General features: G+C 51.5%; 7 protein-coding genes across 7 annotated transcripts; 4 read left to right on the top strand and 3 right to left on the bottom strand.

Moving 5' to 3' along the window:
• Positions 1–695: 695 nt before the first annotated feature.
• P170DRAFT_478374 (mRNA-binding ubiquitin-specific protease UBP3) lies at positions 696–3,549 on the top strand (the record flags this gene model as incomplete). Its single annotated transcript, XM_024853555.1, has 5 exons — positions 696–1,220; positions 1,276–2,016; positions 2,082–2,188; positions 2,247–2,409; positions 2,470–3,549. 5 exons carry the CDS (start codon positions 696–698, stop codon positions 3,547–3,549), a joined length of 2,616 nt encoding a protein of 871 aa, XP_024700711.1.
• Positions 3,550–4,325: 776 nt separating this feature from the next.
• Positions 4,326–4,982, top strand: P170DRAFT_243185 (uncharacterized protein). The gene has a single exon (XM_024842963.1). It carries the CDS (start codon positions 4,467–4,469, stop codon positions 4,800–4,802), a length of 336 nt encoding a protein of 111 aa, XP_024700710.1. The 5' UTR covers positions 4,326–4,466; the 3' UTR covers positions 4,803–4,982.
• On the bottom strand, positions 4,803–7,345 carry P170DRAFT_466737 (putative Na/H antiporter). The gene is made up of 5 exons (XM_024852438.1): positions 6,938–7,345; positions 6,206–6,879; positions 6,067–6,149; positions 5,596–6,007; positions 4,803–5,541 (listed from the first exon to the last, which is right to left on the bottom strand). The coding sequence occupies exons 1-5, from the start codon at positions 7,053–7,055 to the stop codon at positions 5,164–5,166; spliced, it is 1,665 nt and encodes a 554-aa protein (XP_024700709.1). The 5' UTR covers positions 7,056–7,345; the 3' UTR covers positions 4,803–5,163.
• Positions 7,346–10,391: 3,046 nt separating this feature from the next.
• Positions 10,392–10,937, top strand: P170DRAFT_364014 (uncharacterized protein; the record flags this gene model as incomplete). The annotated part of the gene is made up of 1 exon (XM_024844622.1): positions 10,392–10,937. One exon carries the CDS (start codon positions 10,392–10,394, stop codon positions 10,935–10,937), a length of 546 nt encoding a protein of 181 aa, XP_024700708.1.
• Positions 10,938–13,788: 2,851 nt separating this feature from the next.
• P170DRAFT_449109 (cytochrome P450) lies at positions 13,789–15,587 on the top strand (the record flags this gene model as incomplete). Its single annotated transcript, XM_024851018.1, has 5 exons — positions 13,789–13,842; positions 13,959–14,753; positions 14,811–15,125; positions 15,192–15,358; positions 15,425–15,587. 5 exons carry the CDS (start codon positions 13,789–13,791, stop codon positions 15,585–15,587), a joined length of 1,494 nt encoding a protein of 497 aa, XP_024700707.1.
• Positions 15,588–16,373: 786 nt separating this feature from the next.
• P170DRAFT_336284 (SGNH hydrolase) lies at positions 16,374–18,187 on the bottom strand (the record flags this gene model as incomplete). The annotated part of the gene is made up of 2 exons (XM_024843381.1): positions 16,374–17,825; positions 17,900–18,187. Coding segments are annotated over 2 exons (1,740 nt in total), but the record flags the coding sequence as incomplete, so codon positions are not given.
• Positions 18,188–18,936: 749 nt separating this feature from the next.
• Positions 18,937–20,788, bottom strand: P170DRAFT_365655 (glycoside hydrolase; the record flags this gene model as incomplete). Its single annotated transcript, XM_024844717.1, has 6 exons — positions 18,937–19,481; positions 19,540–19,627; positions 19,692–20,137; positions 20,209–20,328; positions 20,391–20,560; positions 20,616–20,788. The coding sequence occupies 6 exons, from the start codon at positions 20,786–20,788 to the stop codon at positions 18,937–18,939; spliced, it is 1,542 nt and encodes a 513-aa protein (XP_024700705.1).
• Between the last annotated feature and the right edge of the window lie 189 nt (positions 20,789–20,977).

The raw sequence follows: 20,977 nt of genomic DNA, 5'->3' as shown, positions 1-20,977 counted from the left end.
AAGTGAGGTGATCACATAGTAAGTCTAACGATGGGACAGGAGAGGAGAAGCAGCAGAGGATGGCGAAGCCTGCTTCTCCCGACGGTGGAATCAGCGAGGGACGAGGCGAACGGAAGACGAAGAGACGAGGCCAAGAGGGGCGACGCCGGAGTATGTCATGTCTTGGCACGCCGGAGCCTCAGGCACGTGCGCACCCAAAAAAACATCATCTCATCTCAGCTCAGCAACTTCTCTCTCTCTTCCGCCTTGTCTGTCGCCGCTGGTTCCTCGCGCACCCCCCACTCCCGAGGTATAGTCAATTATCGCTCTTTCTACGCAAGTGTCCTGTCCCAGGTATGCTCCTCTTCTCCTTTGGCTTCTTTCCCCTCTATTGGATGCGGCTTTGGCTCCCTCGCTTCCCTCCCATCGCGCTCTAACAAATCCCTTCAGGCTTGAACAGGACCACCAGCGCCAAGCTTCTCCCCTATTGATTACGCCATTCCTCACGGTTCTTCCCTCTCCGGCTGTGAAGCTAAGAATGGCTGCTTAAGACGGTCTACGGCTTTCACTCCTCTCCTCCCCGTTCCGTCTTATATCGCCTCCTTCTCCCCCCGTCTCCCGCCCCGATTCGCATGGCTCCCATTGAGGCAACGCGTGGCTGAATCGTCGAGACGACCCTCCGACGTCTAGACATGATGAACCATCACCTGCCCGCTATGCCCCATGGGCAGCCACCCTTGCCCGCTTCTCGAAGACAGCAAGACATGTACACGACAGGGCCTCCCAATATGCGCTCGCCTCCCGCATACATGGGATATCCTCCCCATATGAACGGCCAGTTCCCTCCCGCCTACTCGCCGCAGCAGTACCCCCATTGGTACCATCCGACGGCAGCGCCGCCGTATCCTCAGATCCAGCCACCTCCCCGTCCGTTCCAGCCTCCCTATGCACCGATGTTTGTTTCGTCATACCCTCCTGCGCAGCCGGTCATGGCTCCCGCCCACATGCCCCCTCCGTCACTTCCCATGCAGCCCAGGACCGCGACCCCCCTTCAGTCTACCATGTCGCCTCCTGTTGGCCCGGCGCCTGCTCCGTTCGGCATGCAAGCGCAGTCTCCGGCCATTCTTCCAGTCCATCCGGCACCGAGCCCTGCCATACCCTCGCCGTCCGTCCCGCCCACGGAGAAGGCTGCTCCGGCTCCGGCTCCGGCTCCGGAACCCAAAGAGCCATACCATCCGCCCGTAAGTCTCCTTTCCAACCGACACTTCGGTTTATTTGTTCCTGACACAACCGTAGCTTCCCTGGCTCTCTGTTCCTGAACACCCGTTTCCCGCCAGAGTTCCCCGTCGGCGCCGGAAAGACCGGTTGCTGCAGTCTTCGGCAGCTTCGGTCGAGCTGCCTTCGAAAGACGTTCCTCAACGGGCCCCCGTTGACACTGGCGACCGGAAACCCGTCGAGTCGCATTCGCAGACGCCATCCGAGGCGCAGTCTCCAACTCTGTCCGTAGCCCCTTCGGCTGCTGCGAATTCTACGCAGCCGACTACGCCGTCCTCGGCGGTTCACCCCGCTGCACGTCCCCAGTCACAATCTAAAGGGTCCAAGTCGGGGGCCTCCGTGGTGCCCGTCGTTCCAGTCGTTTCGAGTGTCACCACTGCGCGCCAAGGAAACAAGGAGGAAGCCAGTCGTTCCGCCGAAGCTGGAGCAAAGTCATCTGAAGGCGTCGCCACGGATGAGACCAGCGTGACTGCCCCCGAGCACGCGTCCGAAAAGGCTAGCTCCGAGGAGACAGCCAAGCCAACCTCGCCTCCGGCACCGAAATCATGGGCAGACCTCGTTCGCTCCAAGGCACTTGCTAAAGGTGCGGCCGCGTCGGGTGCTCCATCTGCCGTGTCAAACGGCGTTGTCAAGCCCAAAAGCGAGTCGCTTGCGGATGTCTTGACGAGTCTTGGAGATGATGTCTCTCAGTACAGCGATAAAGTTGCTTTTCTTGAACCCAGAGGACTTGTAAATACTGGGAACATGTGTTATATGAATTCTGTATGTTCACCCTTCTTTTCCCTCGTGCTTTTGGCTATAGCCTCCCACTAATCACGGTGATTCAGGTACTTCAAATTCTGGTTTCGTGCGTTCCTTTCTATCAGTTTTTGGATCATATCGGACGAAGAGCGTCGCATAGCTTCCACAGCGATTTCCCATTGGTTGATGCTATGTAAGCCGGTGTCTTTTCTCTTTATAACCTGTAACCAACACTGATTCCCGGCTTCTAGGATTATGTTCATGAGAGAATTCCGCATTATTGACGCTGCTCAATCAGAGGAGCAGTTGAAACTACGACTGAAGCCAAATGAGCTGGAAGAGTACGGCGATGCTTTTATTCCGGAGTTTGTTTATCAAGTAATTCGACAGCTTCCACGCTTCCGGGATATGCGAGTAAGTCATCGTTTATTTAACATTCGCATGCTTTTTTTTCTCTAACGTTTTCGTTTCTAGCGTGGCCACCAGCAAGATGCCCAAGAATTCCTAGGCTTTTTGTTGGAAGAGATGCACGAAGAATGTGCCCGTGCTGCTAAAGATGCTTCTTTTGCACCCGATGGATCGGCCGACCCTTCGAATGAAGAATCCTCGGCCGCGGACGGAGAGCCTGCAGACGGCTGGATGGAAGTTGGTCACAAACAGAAGCCGGCAGTTACGCGATCATCTGGTCACATCTCCCAGGAATCCCCCATGACCAAGATCTTTGGCGGCAGAATCCGATCTGAATTCAGGGTTCCTGGCAACAAGACCTCTGTGACCCTGGAGCCTTACCAACCGCTTCAGCTGGACATCGGCTCCCCCGAGATCAACAACATCGTCGACGCTCTTAAGGGCCTGACCAAGCCAGAAAGCATTCAGGGTGACTTCAACTCGTCGCGAGGCTCCAACGTGACCGCTACGAAGCAAATCTTCATCGAGGACCTGCCGCCCGTGCTGATCCTCCACCTCAAGCGTTTCCAATACGACAGCGTGACCAATGGGACCCAGAAGATCTGGAAGAAAATCGGGTACCCCCTGGACTTGGAAATTCCGCGTGAGGTCTTTCCTCCCAATAGACGCAATATCATGATGAGTCAGGGCGGTCTTCCCAAGTACCGACTGATTGGGGTTATCTATCACCACGGCAAGAATGCCAGCGGCGGACATTACACTGTTGATGTTCGTCGCCAGGAGGGTCGCGAATGGATTCGTCTGGACGACACCGTCATTCGTCGTGTTCGGGGCGAAGACGTTGCCGAGGCTGGTGGTGAAGAAGATCCCAAGGTGCTCGCGGCGGCGCTTGAGCAGCACAAGCACGAGAAGGATCCCAATGCGAATATATTCGATCATATCGATGATCTGGAACAATCCGACAACGAAAGAGGCTGGAGCCAAGTCAACGGAACCGGCTCCAGTGGCCACGCCAGCAAAAAGTCCACCTCGGCAGTCAACGGAAACCCATCTGGGCCATCTTCTGGCGTGCGCACGCCTCTTGGCCGATACGGCTCTCGAGACAACAAGGTGGCATACCTGCTGTTTTACCAGCGCATTGCCTGATTGTTTCCTTTCCACCCTCTCTCCTCCCAAATGCACATACAAACACCAAGGGAGTAGTGGTTTCTGCCTTCTCTATCTAAAGAGAGACATTTACCGAACATCTAAAAAGAAAAAAAAGACCCCTTTTTGTGGGGGTGACTTGCTTCGCCCCCCCGAACTCTCATGGCATTGAATGGCCTTTACCTGGTCATCTTATCCGTCGAACTTTACCTCGACTGCGGAGACAAATCAAATCTACCCAAAGAGATGTGGAGGCGCTTCTCTTTAGGACGACCTGAATGATCTCCTTCAACATTTTCAATCACTTGTCTTCTTTTTTCTTCCTCTTTCTTTGCCTTCTTATTTTCTTCGATTTCAATTACAGTTCCTCTTATAATACCTTGCTTACTTGCTTGTTACTTGCTATTTCCTTCCTGCATATCGTTTTGTGCATTCGTGATGAATGGAACAAGAAAACCCGTCCTTGGTGATGGATTGATTCATCACTTCTCTTTGATCGACATGTTTGCGATGCTCTATCTAACGGACTGTCGCTCTGATATATACCCCGATTTATTTTCCTCGCATGACCTACCGATTTGCTTTGGCGGAAGCAGATCGGATTTTGATGTGTGGACGTGTGGATGGGACTCTTAACGACTGAATGAATGTTTCCTATTTTTCCATAGACGTGTGGATTAGGGCGCTGGATGTGATGTGGTGCATTCTGTCTTTCTCTTCGATCTCATTCGTCTGGAAATGGAGGCCCAGACGATGTCGAGGAGGAAGACGCAGAATAAGGAATCAGGACTGACAAACGGACTTTTTTTTTTTCATTGCATCAAAAGAGATAGGGAAATAGGCGGATTATTTCCCCCCTCTTGATGGTAATCGAGTCCTTGGATTTTCAACGGTGACGGGGGCAAAATGTCTGGGATATGCTCAGGTATTGCATATTCCATTCAATCCTCCCGTGTTCTTCTTCCCCTTGCTTTCCTCTCTCCCTCTCTTTTTTCTTTCTCTCTACCCCCTATCTCCCTATTATTTTCTTGTTCCTTTTTCTCTTTCACGACCTGCTTATCTTTACTCTAATGGCGGCGGGAGTATGGATGACTTTGATGGTCCATGTGTCAGCGACGAGACCATTGCGAGAGTTAGAGATACCGAGAGAGGGAGGACAAGGGGCTGAATCTAAAAGATGTAATGGTGGTTTGACACGTGTCGGAGGAGTGAGATGTGGGTGCAGCGAGACATTACCTAAAAGCTTGTCCTAGAAAAATCCGAAAATCTTATTTATCTGCTACCTTGCTACTTCTGATTCCCCGGTAGTTCGTACCCAGGCCAAATACGTCCTTGTCCGTCCTTAGGTGTCTACTTCCAGGACCTAATTCTGGCATAAAGGCCTTATACGTAGGCAAATTGTCCAACAAGATACCAGGCTGAATATTCCTTCCTCTGACAGTCTGTGGAGAACTCTAGTAGATCCCGTACTCCGTAGTTCCTGGCAAGCCCGCATTCTTAGGAACTCCCAGTTCTGCTAGGGACCCCGTCAATCCCTTCCACCGGTCCATGGGATTGTATGTTAGTTCGGTTGCAACTGGAAATCTTCAAGGCCAGATCCCCAAGATTCGAAAATCACGAGCTTCCTAGGTCCACCGGGGACTGCCCCTTCCCTGTATCCAGGAGGCTTGTCCCGGTGACCACGAGTCTGACCGGCCGCTCGGGCTCTTCGGCATGACCAGTACCTAGCGGTGGCTGATCCGTCGAACGAGGCCTTATGATAGATCGGCCAATTTGAAGAATGGTTGACGGCGGTGCCTGCGAAGAAGGGCGTTTACGCCCTCGGTTGTTGGCAGAATTGGAGTCCTGGGTAGCAGTACTGTGGGTATGCTGAACATTTGCAATCGAGACGGGCTCAACCTCGATCGTTGTAGTATTGCTGAGTACATGGGAAATAGTCCGAGGAATATGGTACCCTGCCTTCACCAAGGGAATTGACAGCCCATGGACAACCTGCATATCCCGAATTAGAAAAGACACGATTTTATGGCGAAGGAATGGGCTTACAATACTGCAGATGACCAGAAACCACACAACTACATCGATCGCTTCCGAGACTCGTTGGGCGTCCTCGCGCATCTGCCCGTCTGATGTGGTAATTTGACGCAGATATTCTCGACTTATGGATAAGTAGAAGACAGCACCTACTCCAATAGGGCCAAAGAAACCGACAAAGGCGGCCTGGAAAAGATTCTCAATCTGGTTGATATGCTTATGCATTGCCAAGATGACGGGCATCCGGCGAACGAGTAGGATCAAGATCCCTAAGAAGATCAGGCGATATATGGGAATGATCTCGTTGTTGAGAAACGAGGACCACGGACAGACGGCGCCGAACCACATGAAGACTGCCAAGTTCAGCAGCATATCAATGGTCGGCTGCAGCGAATCATCCATCGTCTCCAGACGGAACCAATCACTTCGAGTTTCATGTCAGCACCACACCTCTAGAGCCAATTGGATTGACGGGATGCTTACTCTTGAGTGAAAACATTGCCAGCCACAAAGCATGCAAGCAGGTCGTCAGTCCCAATCATGCCGCAGGTTCCCAAGATGAAAAGCTACGGCGAGGGTGTTAGTAGCTAATAATCACGATCCACGCGATTGGGGAACATACCGAAAGTGCGATTGCAAAAACAAGGAAACTCTCACGGTCAACATACCGCTTCTCCTCCGCCCAATGAAGCAGTTCGCGGGAAATCCAGCCGACAGTGGCTCCGTAGACAACGCTCAATAGAACAGTGTAGACCCAAGTCTCGTAAAACCACAGCCCCATGGCTTTTCCGGCACCCCCACTCTGGCCTTCGCTCCCCATGCCCACGTACTGGAGAAGATAGAGACCAAAGAAGAGGAAAGGATATCCAAGACCATCGTTGGCACCGGATTCGGCAATAATGATCCGCTGTAAGGAGCGCGGGACATTTTTGTCGGCAAACTTCCCTTTGACGATGGAGTTCGAAAGCACCGGGTCCGTGGGGGTAACGCATGCCCCGACCACAAGAGCATGGACGAACTCGAAGTTCGGGATCATCGCCCAAATAAGCAAGCTACTGCAGATCCACATGGCCGCCATCCCAGGCCCCAGGAGAAGCGATAGACTCCGCCATTCTATTTGGAGATAGCGTTTGGGGAGCTGTACACCGGCAAGAACCAACTGCACTCCCAGAACGAGCCGCGTGAAATACAACGTGATTTCTTCTAGGTTCTGCTCGGAGCCTAGCGCATACTCGTGAGGCCGTATGAAATTGGCAGCATGCGGGGAGAAGATGACCCCCGCCAGGAGGGAAATCACTGCGTTTGCGTTAGTATGGGACGGCTCGCCGTTGATCTTCGAGGATGGTGAACGAACATGCTTCGGACAAGTAGAATCGCTCCTTGAACAAGTAAGATACTAGTCCGAACACCGAGATGAAGCCCCCCAGGGTGGCGCAAACGATGTTGAAATTGATCAGCGAAAGGCTGGGCATGCTGTGCTGTCCCCTACTTCGCCAGGTGGAGCTTTAAATAGTAGTACCAGGATCGATTAACTAGTACAGTGCCAAGTACGTCGATGATGCCAAGTACGTCGATGATGCCAAGAACGTCTGAGGAATAGTATGCAGATGTGAGGAATGTTGATCAAAGTACAAGCACGTGTTATTCAATCATGATCCAGAGTACGTAGGGCGAGAGTTGAGCTGTCATAGATAGAGGACGAAGAAGGATAGCGAGATTCCTGTTTGGGGGACGGCAGGGGATGATGCTGTCAAGAATGAAGAGAGCGTGGGGAGGGAAAAGAAGGATGGAGAAACGGCGCGAGAGAAGGGCGGATGACTGATGCACCGCCATCCCCAATGGGGTAATCCGCAACCAGCGTTTCGCCCGACGATTTCAAGAAAAATTCTACTGGAGACCATGGATGCTGCTGCTATATGGCTTATGGCTTATGCCTTGTGCGAGTCTCACGCTGGTACACCACGGACTTGTAATAACTAGAGCTAGTGCGGAGCAGTCGAACAATCGCAGAGACATCATTATCGTTCGTCAGGAGAACGGGATCGAGAGGAAATAGGGATAATTAAAAGAAAGAAAAGAACGTGGAAAGAAAATTGATGGGTTAAAGATCATCATCGAATTCCTCGTCCGGAATATCCTTCAGGGCCTGCATCGCGGCCGCCTTCTCGGACACGCCTCGCTGAGCGCCGCTGACGGCGAGACGGTCGGCAGCCTCGTTTCCAGGGTCGAAATTGTGTCCCTTGATCCATTCAAACAAGGTCTTGACCTTGAGCTCTTCGCGCTCCTCGATCTTCACGAGAATCGATTCGACCAGGTCTTTGTTTTCGACCGGTTTGTTACCGGCGGTCATCCAATTGTTCTTCCGCCATTTGATGAACCACGAGGTGACGCAGTCGATGGCGTATCGGCTGTCTGTGAAGATGGTCACGTCGCGATGTCGCGGTGCAATGTCTAAAGCTCGCAGGATTGCCGTCAACTCAGCCCGCTGATTCGTTTGACGGCTACCTTTGAGAGGCTCCGAAACATTCCTACTAGGAAGAGTTGACGCGTCAGTAAAAAGGGACCAGGACATCACAACAAGACGAAAAATATCTCAAAGCGACGAAACAAACCTCTTATCTCCAGGCCCGAAATATACGCCAACACCCGCCGATGCCGCCGACCGGCCATTCTTCAAGGAGCTGCCATCCGTGTAGATTCGCAGCATCCCCGGAGGACCCGTCGGCATGGTCTTCGTGGCATCTTTTTGCTCCTTCGATTTATAGACCACCTTCCCGGTTTTAGGATCGAGATGGACGTTGGGATCGAACCCGTCCTCTGCATCTGGCGGTAAAAACCCATCGCCCGCTTCGAACGGCTCGCCCTGCTCGTCTCGCGGGATCTCGTCCGTCATCCCCGCGCCCCCCGGCAGACGCTTGGAAGCGGGCGCAGTCGTAGCAAACGTCGCGCCACTGCTCCCTTGACCCAGCTTCACGAAGGCCTCCGCCTCTTCTCGGGTAGGGAATTTCTTGTATCGAGGCCGAGTGAATCCTTTTATTTGATCCTGGGCCGTGGCCCAATTCGTGTACACGCCGGGAACCCGTCCACGCTGAACGCCGTAAAATCGGGTAGGTTCTGAATCTAGGGGCGTGGCACCTCGCGCGCTGGGAGGCCGGGTGCCTGTCAGAAACGCACTGGCGTCTTCATACGTAGTGAAAGCCTGGACTAGACAGCTACTGTCAGCTCCGATCGTCTTCGATTGCGTAGATGCGGTTTCATTATCCGGTCCACTTACACACTGCGCCTTTGTATCCCGTCACCTGGGTCAAGCATTCGTTCCACAGATTATAAACCCCGGGTTGATAGCCCACCTTGACTGCATAGTATTTGCCAGCTGGCGTTCGCTTGCGCTTGGTTCCAGCTGTCGACGCCGGCGGGGATCGCGAGCTGGGGGATGGCTTGGTCGCCGGGCCGGGGGTGGGAGAGGGAGTGGTGTCGTTCATCGCGTCGGGTTCGGGATTGGGATCGGTCGCGAAAAAAGGAATCTGCAGCAACACAAGGCGTACGATGCTGTATAAAGGATTGAAGGTGCCTGGCGGCGCCGTTAAGCTTGGTGAACCGCAGGAGCTAAATTGCGCGGGGAATATCCACGGCCTGCAGCTCGAAATGGACCTTCTCGGTCCCTGTTTCGAGGCTACGAGGCAGATCCAACGAGAACTCGTGATGGGGGAATCAACAAGCAGAAACAGCTAAATAACTTTTTTTGGCAGAGAAAGAGAGACGGACAGTGATGGACGAGGGTAAAGAAAGGAAGCCGGCGTTGTTGTCGGGAAGAAAAAGAAAGAAGGGGAGGGGGGGAGGAGGTGGAGCAGTAGCAATTGATGCCTCCCCACCACCGCTGGCTTGTTTGCTGCCAACCAGAACGCTGAGATGGAACTCCTCATGGTGCAGGTTCTGGTTATGCATCCTTTTCGGGGGTCATAGAAACCTTTGAAGGATGGCATGTTATGGAGTTTGGCTTTCAGGTTCGTTATTATTGGTTGCTCCTATGTATCTAAACTATGGAATTACTGCTGCCATCATTTCCTTCCTCTGGCGACTTTGCCCAAATCCAGATCGTCCTAGAAACATCTTTTGTAGGCCAATAAGTAAACTATAGCTCTACTGATCACAGATTTGCCGGTCACTTCCACTAAGCGTAGCTGTCCAAGAAAAAAGGAGCCCTCGTGAATACCAAAGCTGTACCGGAACCCTGGTTGATGGTGTCGTCGCGTTACGTGCTGGAGTGAATGAGCCCCGTCTAACAGACTCACCTCTCCTTCAGCAGTGTTCTGTTGCTGATTGTCACCTTTGTTTTGATCCTAGACTGCCGTGTACTGGGCTTGATGACAAGCAAACTACCGGCCTCAACATTTCTACCTCTTTTCTCCTGTTGGCAAGCTTTTGGCTTCTTAATGAGTTAGACAAGCAGAGAGAGGGCCCTGCTTCTGCCCAGCCCAGAAAGAGAAATCAAGTGCATTAGTCCAGAGCTGTACTTCTTTCCTCTTTGGCGATCATCACGACCTTTGGTCAGTTGGATATCTCCATTTACTCTTGGAACCGAATCATCCCAACTGATATCCTGAGAAACAAGTAAGCATATGCTTCCTTTGGACTTCATCAGAGAGGCATCCCCAAAGGCCAACGAAGAATTCTGTTCCTGTCCATGGACCGCAGTACAGGCTAATCAATCTGGATTGTTCATAGAGTGAGCCGCCACCATGAGCAACCAAATTCAGGCCCAGATCGCGAGACCTTGCATAATCCATTCCTTGGGTCTCCAGAGTGGCATGGTGCCTCTTGATGACCCCCTTAAGAACTTCACGGTGGCGTTGCACTTCGCCTGCCTGCAGAACGATGCCGACCAAGTCACACAGCTGATGCGCATGGGTGCCAGGCGAGATGCTCTTAGCGAGAGCGGAGCGAGTGCACTGGAAGTGGCAGATCAGCTTAACCGCGTGGAGGTCGTCAAGCGCCTCATGGCCGACGTTGACGTCGAGAAAATGGGCCTGCTCGAGCTGCTCTATGCCATCCGTCGTGGCCAGTCCACCGTGGTGCACGCATTGATGGAGATGGGCGTCAAAGAGCAGCTGCAGGATATCGTGGTATTCCGCGGGGTATTCCTGATGGCTTGTGCCTTTAGCAACACCCTCGTGGTGAACGCGCTTATTAGACACGGTCGCCCGCTCAACGTGGCCGCCTTTGAGGAAATCCTCGTCTACATTGCGCGCCTCGCGAACAACCATGCAATCGCCGAGTTGATCCGCGAGATAAGCGGCGAACAACGCCGTCGGTTTTTCAGAACCACCATGGTCAGTCACTCACCCTCTTTCTAGGACCAGCGAGCACTGACTTATGGCTTAGAACGCCGCCCGCGTGACTGCCGAAAGAAACTTCCGGAGATATTTTGACGAGATCATCGAGATTCCCGAGACCTCAGCTGGCAATGAAGAGGCGGAAGAAGAGGTGGAGGAAGACGAAGAATATTGGTGAACTTGAGCGAACGTCGGGAGATGTTCGACGATGAATGATGCGTCATGAGAAATATGAGAAATATGAGAAATGCATACATAGCATAATGCACATAACATATAACGTAATCCACAAGCGAGCCGCGGATACAACCGAACCGCGGATCCTCAATCAGCATTCCACCCCCTTTATTCAACGCGTCATATCTTCAACACTGAATGCAATATGCCTCCTTCTAAAGAATCGCGTATTCAGATGGCTATTTCAGCTTATCAAAAGGGTCAAATTAAATCTATATTACGCGCTGCACAGGTTTTTATGATCCCTGAAAATACTCTACGCGATCGACTCCGCGGTGTAAAACCACGATCAGAAACGCGCGCCAATGGCCATAAACTTTCTCAATTTGAAGAAGAAATCCTTGTTAAGCGATTACTAGATGCAGATACGCGAGGATTTCCAATTCGCCCCGAATTCCTACGTGAAATGGCAGAGATATTACTTCGTTCGCGTCTTCAAATCCCTACGGCAATGATTGGAGTTAACTGGTCATATAATTTTACTAAACGCCATCCTCAACTACGTACACGATACAGCAGACGGATTACATATCAACGCGCAAAACAAGAAGATCCGAAGGTTATAATACCATGGTTTCAAACTGTCCACGAGACTATCCAAGAACACGGCATACACGAAGACGATATCTGGAATTTTGATGAAACTGGCTTTGCAATGGGGCTCTGCTCAGCTGCTAAAGTTATTACTGCAGTAGAGCGTAGTGAGCGGCCACGCAGGGTTATCCAGGGTAATCGTGAATGGGTTACAATCATCGAAACAGTCAGCTCAAGCGGCGTACATATACCACCAGTCATTATACTTAAAGCAGGCAATCAACAGGCCGCATGGTTTCAAGAACCTAAACTTGCCGGAGACTGGTGGATTGCAACAAGCCAAAATGGCTGGACTACCGATGAAATAGGTCTTCTTTGGCTAAAGAATGTCTTTGAACCCTCCTCTAGGCGTTATATGACTGGGGCAAAACGCCTGCTCATTCTGGATGGCCATAGTAGTCATTTGACTGCTGAATTCGACGATTTTTGCAAAAAAAATGCAATAATATGTCTTTGTATGCCTGCTCACGCTTCGCACCTTCTTCAACCGCTTGATGTGGGTGTTTTTGGCCCGCTTAAACGCGCATACGGAAAACTGCTTGAAGGGCGTATGATTGCGGGTAACAACCATATTGATAAAGAGGACTTTTTATCACTATATCCAGACGCACGGGCTCAAGTCTTTACTTCTACGAATATCTGCAGTGGTTTCGCAGGAGCAGGGCTTAAGCCACTTAATCAAGAACGAGTTCTTTCAAAGCTTACCTTTCGACTACATACACCTACACCTGCACCGTCACTAGTTGAAGGGTCAATTTCCTCTGCTTTCCAGACTCCACAGAATACTCGCCAGTTAGATCGAGAGATACGCAGCTTACAGAACAGTCTTAGTGCTAAACGAAAGCTTTCTAGTAGCCCAATTGCTCATATTCAACATCTTGAAAAGGCTGCTCAAATGGCGATGCAAACCAACCTCCTTTTACAGCAAGAAATCAAGACTTTACGAGCCGAAAATGAGCGAAAATATAAAAAGAAAGCAAGAAGGCGTGCTCTACTAGGGAATGATACCCTTTTATCTGTACAGGAAGGCCAAAATCGCGTTCAGCAGCTAAATACGCAGCTTAATGAGCAGCCTGAGCAAACTACTCCTGTACCTCGTCAACGGGCTTTGCCACGCTGCAGTGGCTGTGGAACAGTTGGACATACAATTCGGAGCTGTCCTAGTAAATAGCTGAATTTTCATATATTTATTCAGTAAATTTAATGGAGTTTGTGATTGAATAGCTTCAAATAGTAATGGCCATGGCGAAGGATCCGCGGTTCGGTTGTATCCGCGGCTCGCTTGTGGATTACGTTACCCATAATATCTTACATACGACGGATGCATAACCCGCATCTGGGGCTAACCCGAGACGGCTAGTCCGAGGACCAGGGGTGGCTGACTAATCCGCCCCTCTCGGCCGGCAGTGGGCAGCGACCATACCCGAATAGGAGACTGCAGCCCCAGGCCAGCCGTTGCCAGGCCGGGACTAGCGCATCCCGCGTCATACTCAACTCGGCATGAATCGGCGCTCTTCATTCCTCTGCAGGCCGCTAGACGTCGCCCTTGGGCTTCGTTCATGGTGAAACACTGAAACGTCTGTCTTCCATCGATCTTCCGACGCGACCAAATCGCTCGACTTAAAAAGCGGGGATTGCAGGGACCAAAAAAAGTACCCTAAAGGCCCAAAGCAAATCCTTCGAGTGGATCGGGTCAGCAACTTCCATGCGGTGAAACCACCGCTATTAGAATCCTGTCTGTCGCTCATTTTAGTCGGCATTGGTGTGGCTTGTCCGTCTTCTGCACAACTATATCAATCGATTCGCTCATTGTCTTTGTCGCTCCTCTCCCTTCCCTCGCCTGTTATCGGGCAGGCAGGTATTTATCTACTCTCGGCGTCGGAACTCCCTTTTCCGCCAACGCCCCTGAGATTCGGTTTATTATTAATCTTTCCTATGTTGTCCGTCGAGAAGCTAGGATCGACTCGATTCGATTTGCTCTAAATCGTGCCAGGCCGATCAAATTTCCCCTTGTACACACTACATCGGAAAGCCGTATGCCATGGCGGTTTTCGTAGATCAGACTGGCACCTTGGTCAAAGCCTTGATTACTATAGTATGTATGCTCCAATTTACATCTTGTTTTGTATTCTTGTGCTTTCTGGCGTGAATTTGATGTTTTTTCCTTTTCTTTTTTTTAATCCTTTCCCCAATCCATTAACTTGAGTCCAGGTGGTTCTCCAAGTCGTCGGAAAGGCCATTTACAATGTTTTCTTCCATCCGTTGCGGGCCTTTCCCGGCCCCGTCTCTCATGCCATGTCTCCCATTCCATATTGCTATCGGTTGCTACGGGGCCGGCTCCCATTTGATATGCTAGCATTGCATGAAAGGTATGGAGATGTCGTCCGGATCGCACCAGGCGAGCTGGCATTCGCGCATGCAGACGCTTGGAAAGATATACATGGACATCAGCCCAATGGTGGCGAGGAGTGTGGGAAATGGATGAGCTTCTACAAGTATGCAGATGGCACGCCCACCAGTATCGCGAATGCAGAGCGGGAGGAGCACGGTATCTTGCGACGTCAATTATCCCATGGTTTCTCTGAACGGTCCATGCGGGCGCAAGAGCCCCTCATCACCCAGTATGTCGACCTGCTCATCCAGCGACTACACGAGAAGTGTGGTGACGGCACCAAGCCCCTTGATATGGTATCTTGGTACAATTTCACCACTTTCGATATCATTGGCGATCTAGCCTTCGGAAAGCCGTTCGGGTCCTTGGAGAACTCCGTATATCATCCGTTCATCCCGCTGCTCCTCGAGTCGGCCAAGATGGGGACACTGATGTTGAGTTTGAGCTTCTATCCCCTTCTGAAGAAAATCTTCCTGGCGATGGTGCCGAAATCGGTAGTTAAAGCGTTTCAGGACCATCGAGACGTGTCCGTTGCCAAACTACGCGAGCGTATGCAGGCGGGAAATGAACGCGATGACTTGATCGAAGGACTCCTCAGGAAACAGGATGAACTGGTGGGTACATCCAATCATCGAAACATATAATTAGTGCCCCTACTGACCATAGTTCAGGATCTCAACATGGATCGTCTCGAGGCGAATGGAACTATACTTCTTATTGGAGGCTCTGAAACCACGGCAACCCTACTTTCCGGAATCACCTACCTACTCTTGCAGAACCCAGAAGTATTGGCGCGTTTGACTAAAGAAGTTCGTTCCTCGTTTCAGTCAGAGGAGGAAATTACTATGGATTCCGTAAACAGTCTATCATACTTGTTAGCCTGTCTGAACGAAGCCCTGCGCTCCTACCCCCCGATTCCCATCGGGCTACCTCGAGTGGTGCCTAAGAGCGGGCGGCAAATTCTTGGACAGTATGTTGCGGCAGATGTAAGCTTCCCCCCCACCTCTCATTTTATGAGAATTCCTGAATATCAGAACTGAGTTTATTGGCAGACCATTGTTGCCATTCATCACTGGGCTACCTACCACAACAAGAAATACTTCACCGACCCATTTGGCTTCCATCCGGAACGGTTTCTTGGGGATGAGCGATTTGCCAACGACAAGTTTGACATTCTACAACCGTTTAATTTCGGTCCTCGGAACTGCCTGGGACGGAAGTGAGTGTGCCCCTCTGAACATCAAGCTATAGTCTCTTCCCCTCATGCTGACGAGAAGTGATTTAGTTTGGCGTATGCCGAGATGCGCTTGATCTTGACCCGTCTGATTTATAACTTTGACCTGAAGCTCGCCGATGACAGTGTCGGGTGGATGGAGCGACAGAATATTTTCTTCTTGTGGAATAAACCGCCGCTGCACGTCTTTCTCACGCCGGTGAAACGATCATGATATCATGACATGTAAGATGCATAGATAGATTTGGATAGAATGTATTATATTCGTTGCGTTGTTTCGGTATTGCTTTGACTTTTATTTTCCTACGGCTCATTCATGCTTTTTAAACCACTGGCTGAACCCCAATCCCCAATAGACGAAGGCACCTTCAGGCCAGCGACATATAGCACTAGATCAAAAGTCTGCGCGAAGCGATCCCGCACTTTGGTATAGAAATTTGCATAGAGGTGAGGCTTCAAAACTTTGAAAATTCGTAGAAAATCAACTTACATAAATTATGTATCGTTTGTAATCACTGATAGATAGATAGATAGATATATATATTATATATCGGGTAGATGTAAGAAACAGTAGAGTACTAGGCCTTGAATTAAGGATTGCTGGAAAATACTACACCATAAATATCAAGATCAAGCGATTGCCGGGTTGATGCCACATGCATTTCCTATTTGGGTCATTAGCCCTAACTCCGGGCCTTTCTACTGGCAGTCTACAAATATATGTACCTCCTATCGCCCCAAGAATGACAGAATAGGAAAGTCTCAAGATGCTGGATCATAAACCAAAAACAAAAAAAAGGCCTATGATTGTCACGGCAGTCAGAAAAACATAGTTACTAATCAAAAACAAAGAAATATCAAGCAAATACAAGTTGGGTGGTGATTCGCGTCAAACCATGGCCCATCCCATCTCAGCTCACCACCAGCTTCTTTTCTTGCAGGCGACCGTGTCTCCGATCGTATTCGTTGGGACGAGGTGACAGTTGGCCTTGGAACCCTCCGGGACTATATACCGAACCCGCCAGTCATAGCCATCAACGGGATAGGGCCAGTAAGTCCACGCCCAATGCGAGATATTCTGCGTTCCCCCAGCACAGTTGGAAACTTCCTGCATGATCGTGTGATGGCCAAAGTCCCAATTGGCAAAGGCCGAGCCTTTGACTTCGTACTCGAGCCCCTTGGAGGTCTTCTTGTAGGTGCACGAGCCCGAGACCTTCTTCGGGACCACCTCGTTTCGCTTGATATCCTTCCCCCCCATGGTGAGCTTGTAGATGTAGTTCCCGCGAATCCAGCTCCCGCCGTATTTGAAATTCAGGGGATTCTCGGGGTCGAGGCCGTCGCAGCCGTGGATGATGCGACTGAAAGAATCGAGGCACTGGTCGCGGTCGTGGAAGGATTCCTCCTTTGCACGCACTATGCCGATCTCGAACATCATCTGGTCCGGGGTGAACTCATAGTAGACATTCTTGAAATGCTTGTTGCGCACGGGCTCCCCGATTTCATCGGCCGTCGACGGATTTTCGCAGAATTTCTTCATGGCACTAACGGCTTGATCGACGTCGGCGTAGTACTCGAACAGCTTGTCGCCTTGCTTGTGGCATTCGAACCGGTCGAAGTTCTCGCAGGTCGGATTGAAGGTTCCGAGGTCTTCGGCGCGCGCGTTGTACATCTCCTGCAGCACGAACGAAGCAATGGTGGTGTGGCCAAGCTCGTTCGGATGGAAGAACTTGCCAATATTATCCGGTACCCCAAAGTCCAACCCCAACCATTCCAGAAAACCGCCACCATCTGATGGGCAGCCGGGAGGAAGGGGCGCACGCGAGTCGAGGTGGTTCATTGCCTGAGCCGCGGGATTCGCCGATTTGTAGGCCAGCGTGTCGTGGAAAGATGGCTCCTCGATCGGTGCCTGCCGCTTCACGCGCCGGAGCTCGTCGTGCCCATCTTTCTTCGGCAAGCGATACGTGTTCCCTTTGAAGAACTGCAGGTCAGGCTGGCCAGGATCGGGATACGTGCCTTTGGTGCCGGGATAGCAGTACTGGCCGCGGACGCCGTGGCGGGCCCAGTCATTCCAGTCGACGGCACGAACGCGGTATCTGATCTTCTTGCCTCGTTGAACCTCCTTGATGGCCTCGCGCAGTACCCCGTTGGTTCTCTCCACCAGGCTGTTGAACTTCTCGCGGCGTTCGCGAGTCAAGGGCAATGAGTTGCCAAACGGGAGCAGGTTCCAGTCCTGGTCCAGTCCGCATTTCTCGATGTCGGCGTTGAAAAACTGCGCGTAAAGAACGTAAAGAACGAGGCCGTTCTTGTGCATTTTGCTATCCAGTGCCTCGAGCACCTCCCGGACGTTGCGCTTGAGCATAAAGTGCAGATTGTCCTCGGCTATCCTGAGGGCTTCGTCGCATTTCGCCTCGGACTTCAAGGGAAGCAACACGCAGGTCTTGACAATGTCCGACTGTTGACCACACGGTAAACTGATTAGCATGAAGGACTGGGGGTAGCAAGGGTATTATTATGTTATTTTCTTACCAAACACAGATCGTTCCCTCCACCGGTCAGGACAACAAAGTCCATATCGGCTTCCATGTTCAGGGCCTGACTATAGATCTGCTCGGTACGATCTCCGGAGCAAGCAAGGTATTGAAAGAAGTTCGGTCCAGTTCCCAAAACCTTCTCCAGCCGGGCAGGATAAGACCGATCGTATCGAGAGCATTTCCAGTCATCACCGCGAGCAGAGGTATACAGATTCCCTGCCCCAATCCCGGCGCTGAAGCTGTCACCGAGTGCCGCCCACCGTTTAATCCAGCGAAAGTCGGTTGGGTCAGGCAATTTGTCGTCTCGGGGCTCAAGGATCAAGGGATCAGAGATCAGAGTATTGTTCACATCAACCGGAGAATGGGCAAGGGATACATCAGAGGGCAGAGTATGGTCTGGCACATCAGCGGAAGGATAGAAAGAAACGGCAGAGATAGTATGAACGAGCAGCGCAAGAAGCAGCACGATCCATGCCAGAGGCGCCATGATGGGCCAAAGGAAGGAAGAATAGGAAGCAGTAATTATTGGGGAAACAAGAGAAAGATGGAGGAGGAAAGGAAATTGTTAGAAGTAGAGGATAGAGTGAAGAGAGAGAGAAAGAGAGAGAGAGAAAGAAGTAGAGAAAAGTTTTAACGGCCCTTAAATATTGAAGCCGTAGGATACGAACCTGGCAGGCTCCATTAATTCTTCACTGGGGATGATCCATCGTCAAGCGGAGACTTCCAGTATGCTTGAATCTTCATCATCTACTACTAGACATGGGCAATGTACATGCTGTCCCCTCTGTCTCGATGGAAACTTCCTACCTGTCTACAAGTTACCAGAAAGACGAGATCGACCCACGGAGGATGAAGTTATTCCGCCATGGGGCAATCAGACGACGAGCTTGAGGTGCGTGCAAAGCAGTAGTAAGATCTTAGAACGATATAGCTTCCAATTTATGAAGAACTACCAAATCTAATAGGTTTTGCATCACCAAGTATCCAATGTGAGGCTATTCCTCGGGGATAGACGGACTCCAGATTGTCATCTTACAAAACCTCCTGGATGTAGAAGGGGTTGAGGGTTTTTTCGTAGAACTTGGTCCTGTTCTTGCCCATGGCTTCTGCCAATGACTCGATCAACGAGCCATCGTCCAGATCCACTGCCCATACCATGGTTCCGCCCAGGCACCGCTTGTTGGCGAAGTCCAGCTTCATCTTCAGCGTTTCCTTGTCGTCCCAGCTGACCCATTGGTCATTGTCCCAAGTCACCATCTTCACAGCCGCCTCCTTGTCAAAAGAAACCTTGGCGCCCTCCTTGATGAGACTTTTGATCTCCCTACCCGACAGGATGCCCTCGGTATCGGTGCACTTGCCTTTGCGGCCGCCGTCGCGGAAGGGACAGCCGGCCGTGATGCACTTGGGATCTTTCATCGTGAAGCTCCGGCCGTAGAAGCCCAAGCCCAGGACGACACGTCCCGGGTTGATGTGATTTCGCCACAGGAGCTCCAGGCTCATGTTGATTTCGGTCAAGTTGGTATGGGCGAAAGCATACGCGCCAGGTCCGGCGGTTGGAAGCTTATCCCAAACGCCATCTGCCAGATTGGTTAGCGATGGGCTTGGGAAAGTTCTGAGATAAAAAGAAGTACTCACGGATATCATAAGTCATGATGTTGAACCAGTCCACATGGGGCTCCAGGTTCGCGATGTCGAATCCACGAAGATACCAGTAGGACGCAGGCTGGGCCGAATGTTAGCCTTGAATTCGCAATGCCAGGGAAGAACGAAGAAAGGATAAGGCTTACCAGGGTAATCGAGACTCCGTACTGTTTTCCCGTTGCATTCAAACGCTCTCGCAGGCGCTTTAAGAGGGTGACGAAGTTGACATAGTCCGCCGCCTTTCCTCCACGTTCGGCATCAACCGGATATTCCCAGTCCAGGTCGACGCCGTCGAAGTTATTGACCACCATGAAGTTGATCAACGACTCAAAGAAGGCATCTTGATTGGCCTCGGATGCTGCGAGATCCGAGAACGTGGTCGTCGTTAGGCCCGGGTCATTGAAGGCCCAGCCCCCGATGGCAATCCATACCTTAAGGCCGGGCTGACGGCTCTTGAGCGCCGTCACCTGGCCGTAGCGCGAGGAGGTGGCCGGATCCATGGGGGCAATGCGGAAGGTCGAGGGCTCAATGTAGGCAAAGGCAAAATTCAAGTGCGTGTAGTAGCCCAGGGGAATGTCCTTGGCGGGCATGTCTGTTCGTGCGTTGGTATGGGATTGGGATTAGGGCAAGGGGACAAGGGGGGCAGGGGGCAGATCCACTCACGATCACACTTTTTCTCTTCATTCCAGCCTTCCCAGTATCCGATGGTCTTGGCTTTGGCCGAATCACCAGTGCATTCGGGGGAAATCACCTTGCGACCTTGACAAAAGTCCTGCGTGGTGCCTTACGAGCCGGACGAGTGAGATGGGGACCGATGAGATCAAGTCCAAGGGGCTAGTACTCACCACAGAAACCAAACTTGCTGCAGCACACATTCAAGGGACAGGCCGAAGCATTGGACCATTGCATCCCCCAGCCGGCATCACATTCGCTCTTGCGGTCACACTGCGAGGTGCAACTCTTGCCGCAAAAGTCAGGTCCAAAGCCGCAAGTACCCTTACCGGTCTTTGGGTCTCTGCGCGTATCGAGAGTTAGCAATCGAAACGAAAAGAGCGACGAAGCCCACTTACAGCGGTCCGCAGCAGCCAACTTTGCAGCCGGTGTCTTTCGTGCACGATGGATCGTCCTTGTCAGCTAGAGTCTGGAAGTTGGGCAGATCGGGGGCGATGACGGCGTAGACCCCGGCCACCAGATGGCACAGGAGAAGAGGGAGCAGAAGAAGAGACCAGGAAAACTTTGCCATGACGGGCAGAAGTCTACGAGATAGAAGGAAGAGACGATGAGAGAGAAACGAATGGGATTGAGGAAGAAGAGAAACGCAACTCCTAGGGGGGTTCGGTATAGAGCTTTAAATATAGATGCATCCAGGCCCTCGAGGCCTTTCGTAACGGAACTTCACATTGCCGAGGTGCCCTGCTTTCATGGAAATCCC

This window comes from Aspergillus steynii, assembly GCF_002849105.1.
Source record: "Aspergillus steynii IBT 23096 chromosome Unknown P170scaffold_7, whole genome shotgun sequence".
Lineage (NCBI taxonomy): Eukaryota > Fungi > Ascomycota > Eurotiomycetes > Eurotiales > Aspergillaceae > Aspergillus > Aspergillus steynii.
The sequence above is the reverse complement of the archived record's forward strand: the minus strand, read 5'-3'. Positions and strand labels throughout refer to the sequence as shown.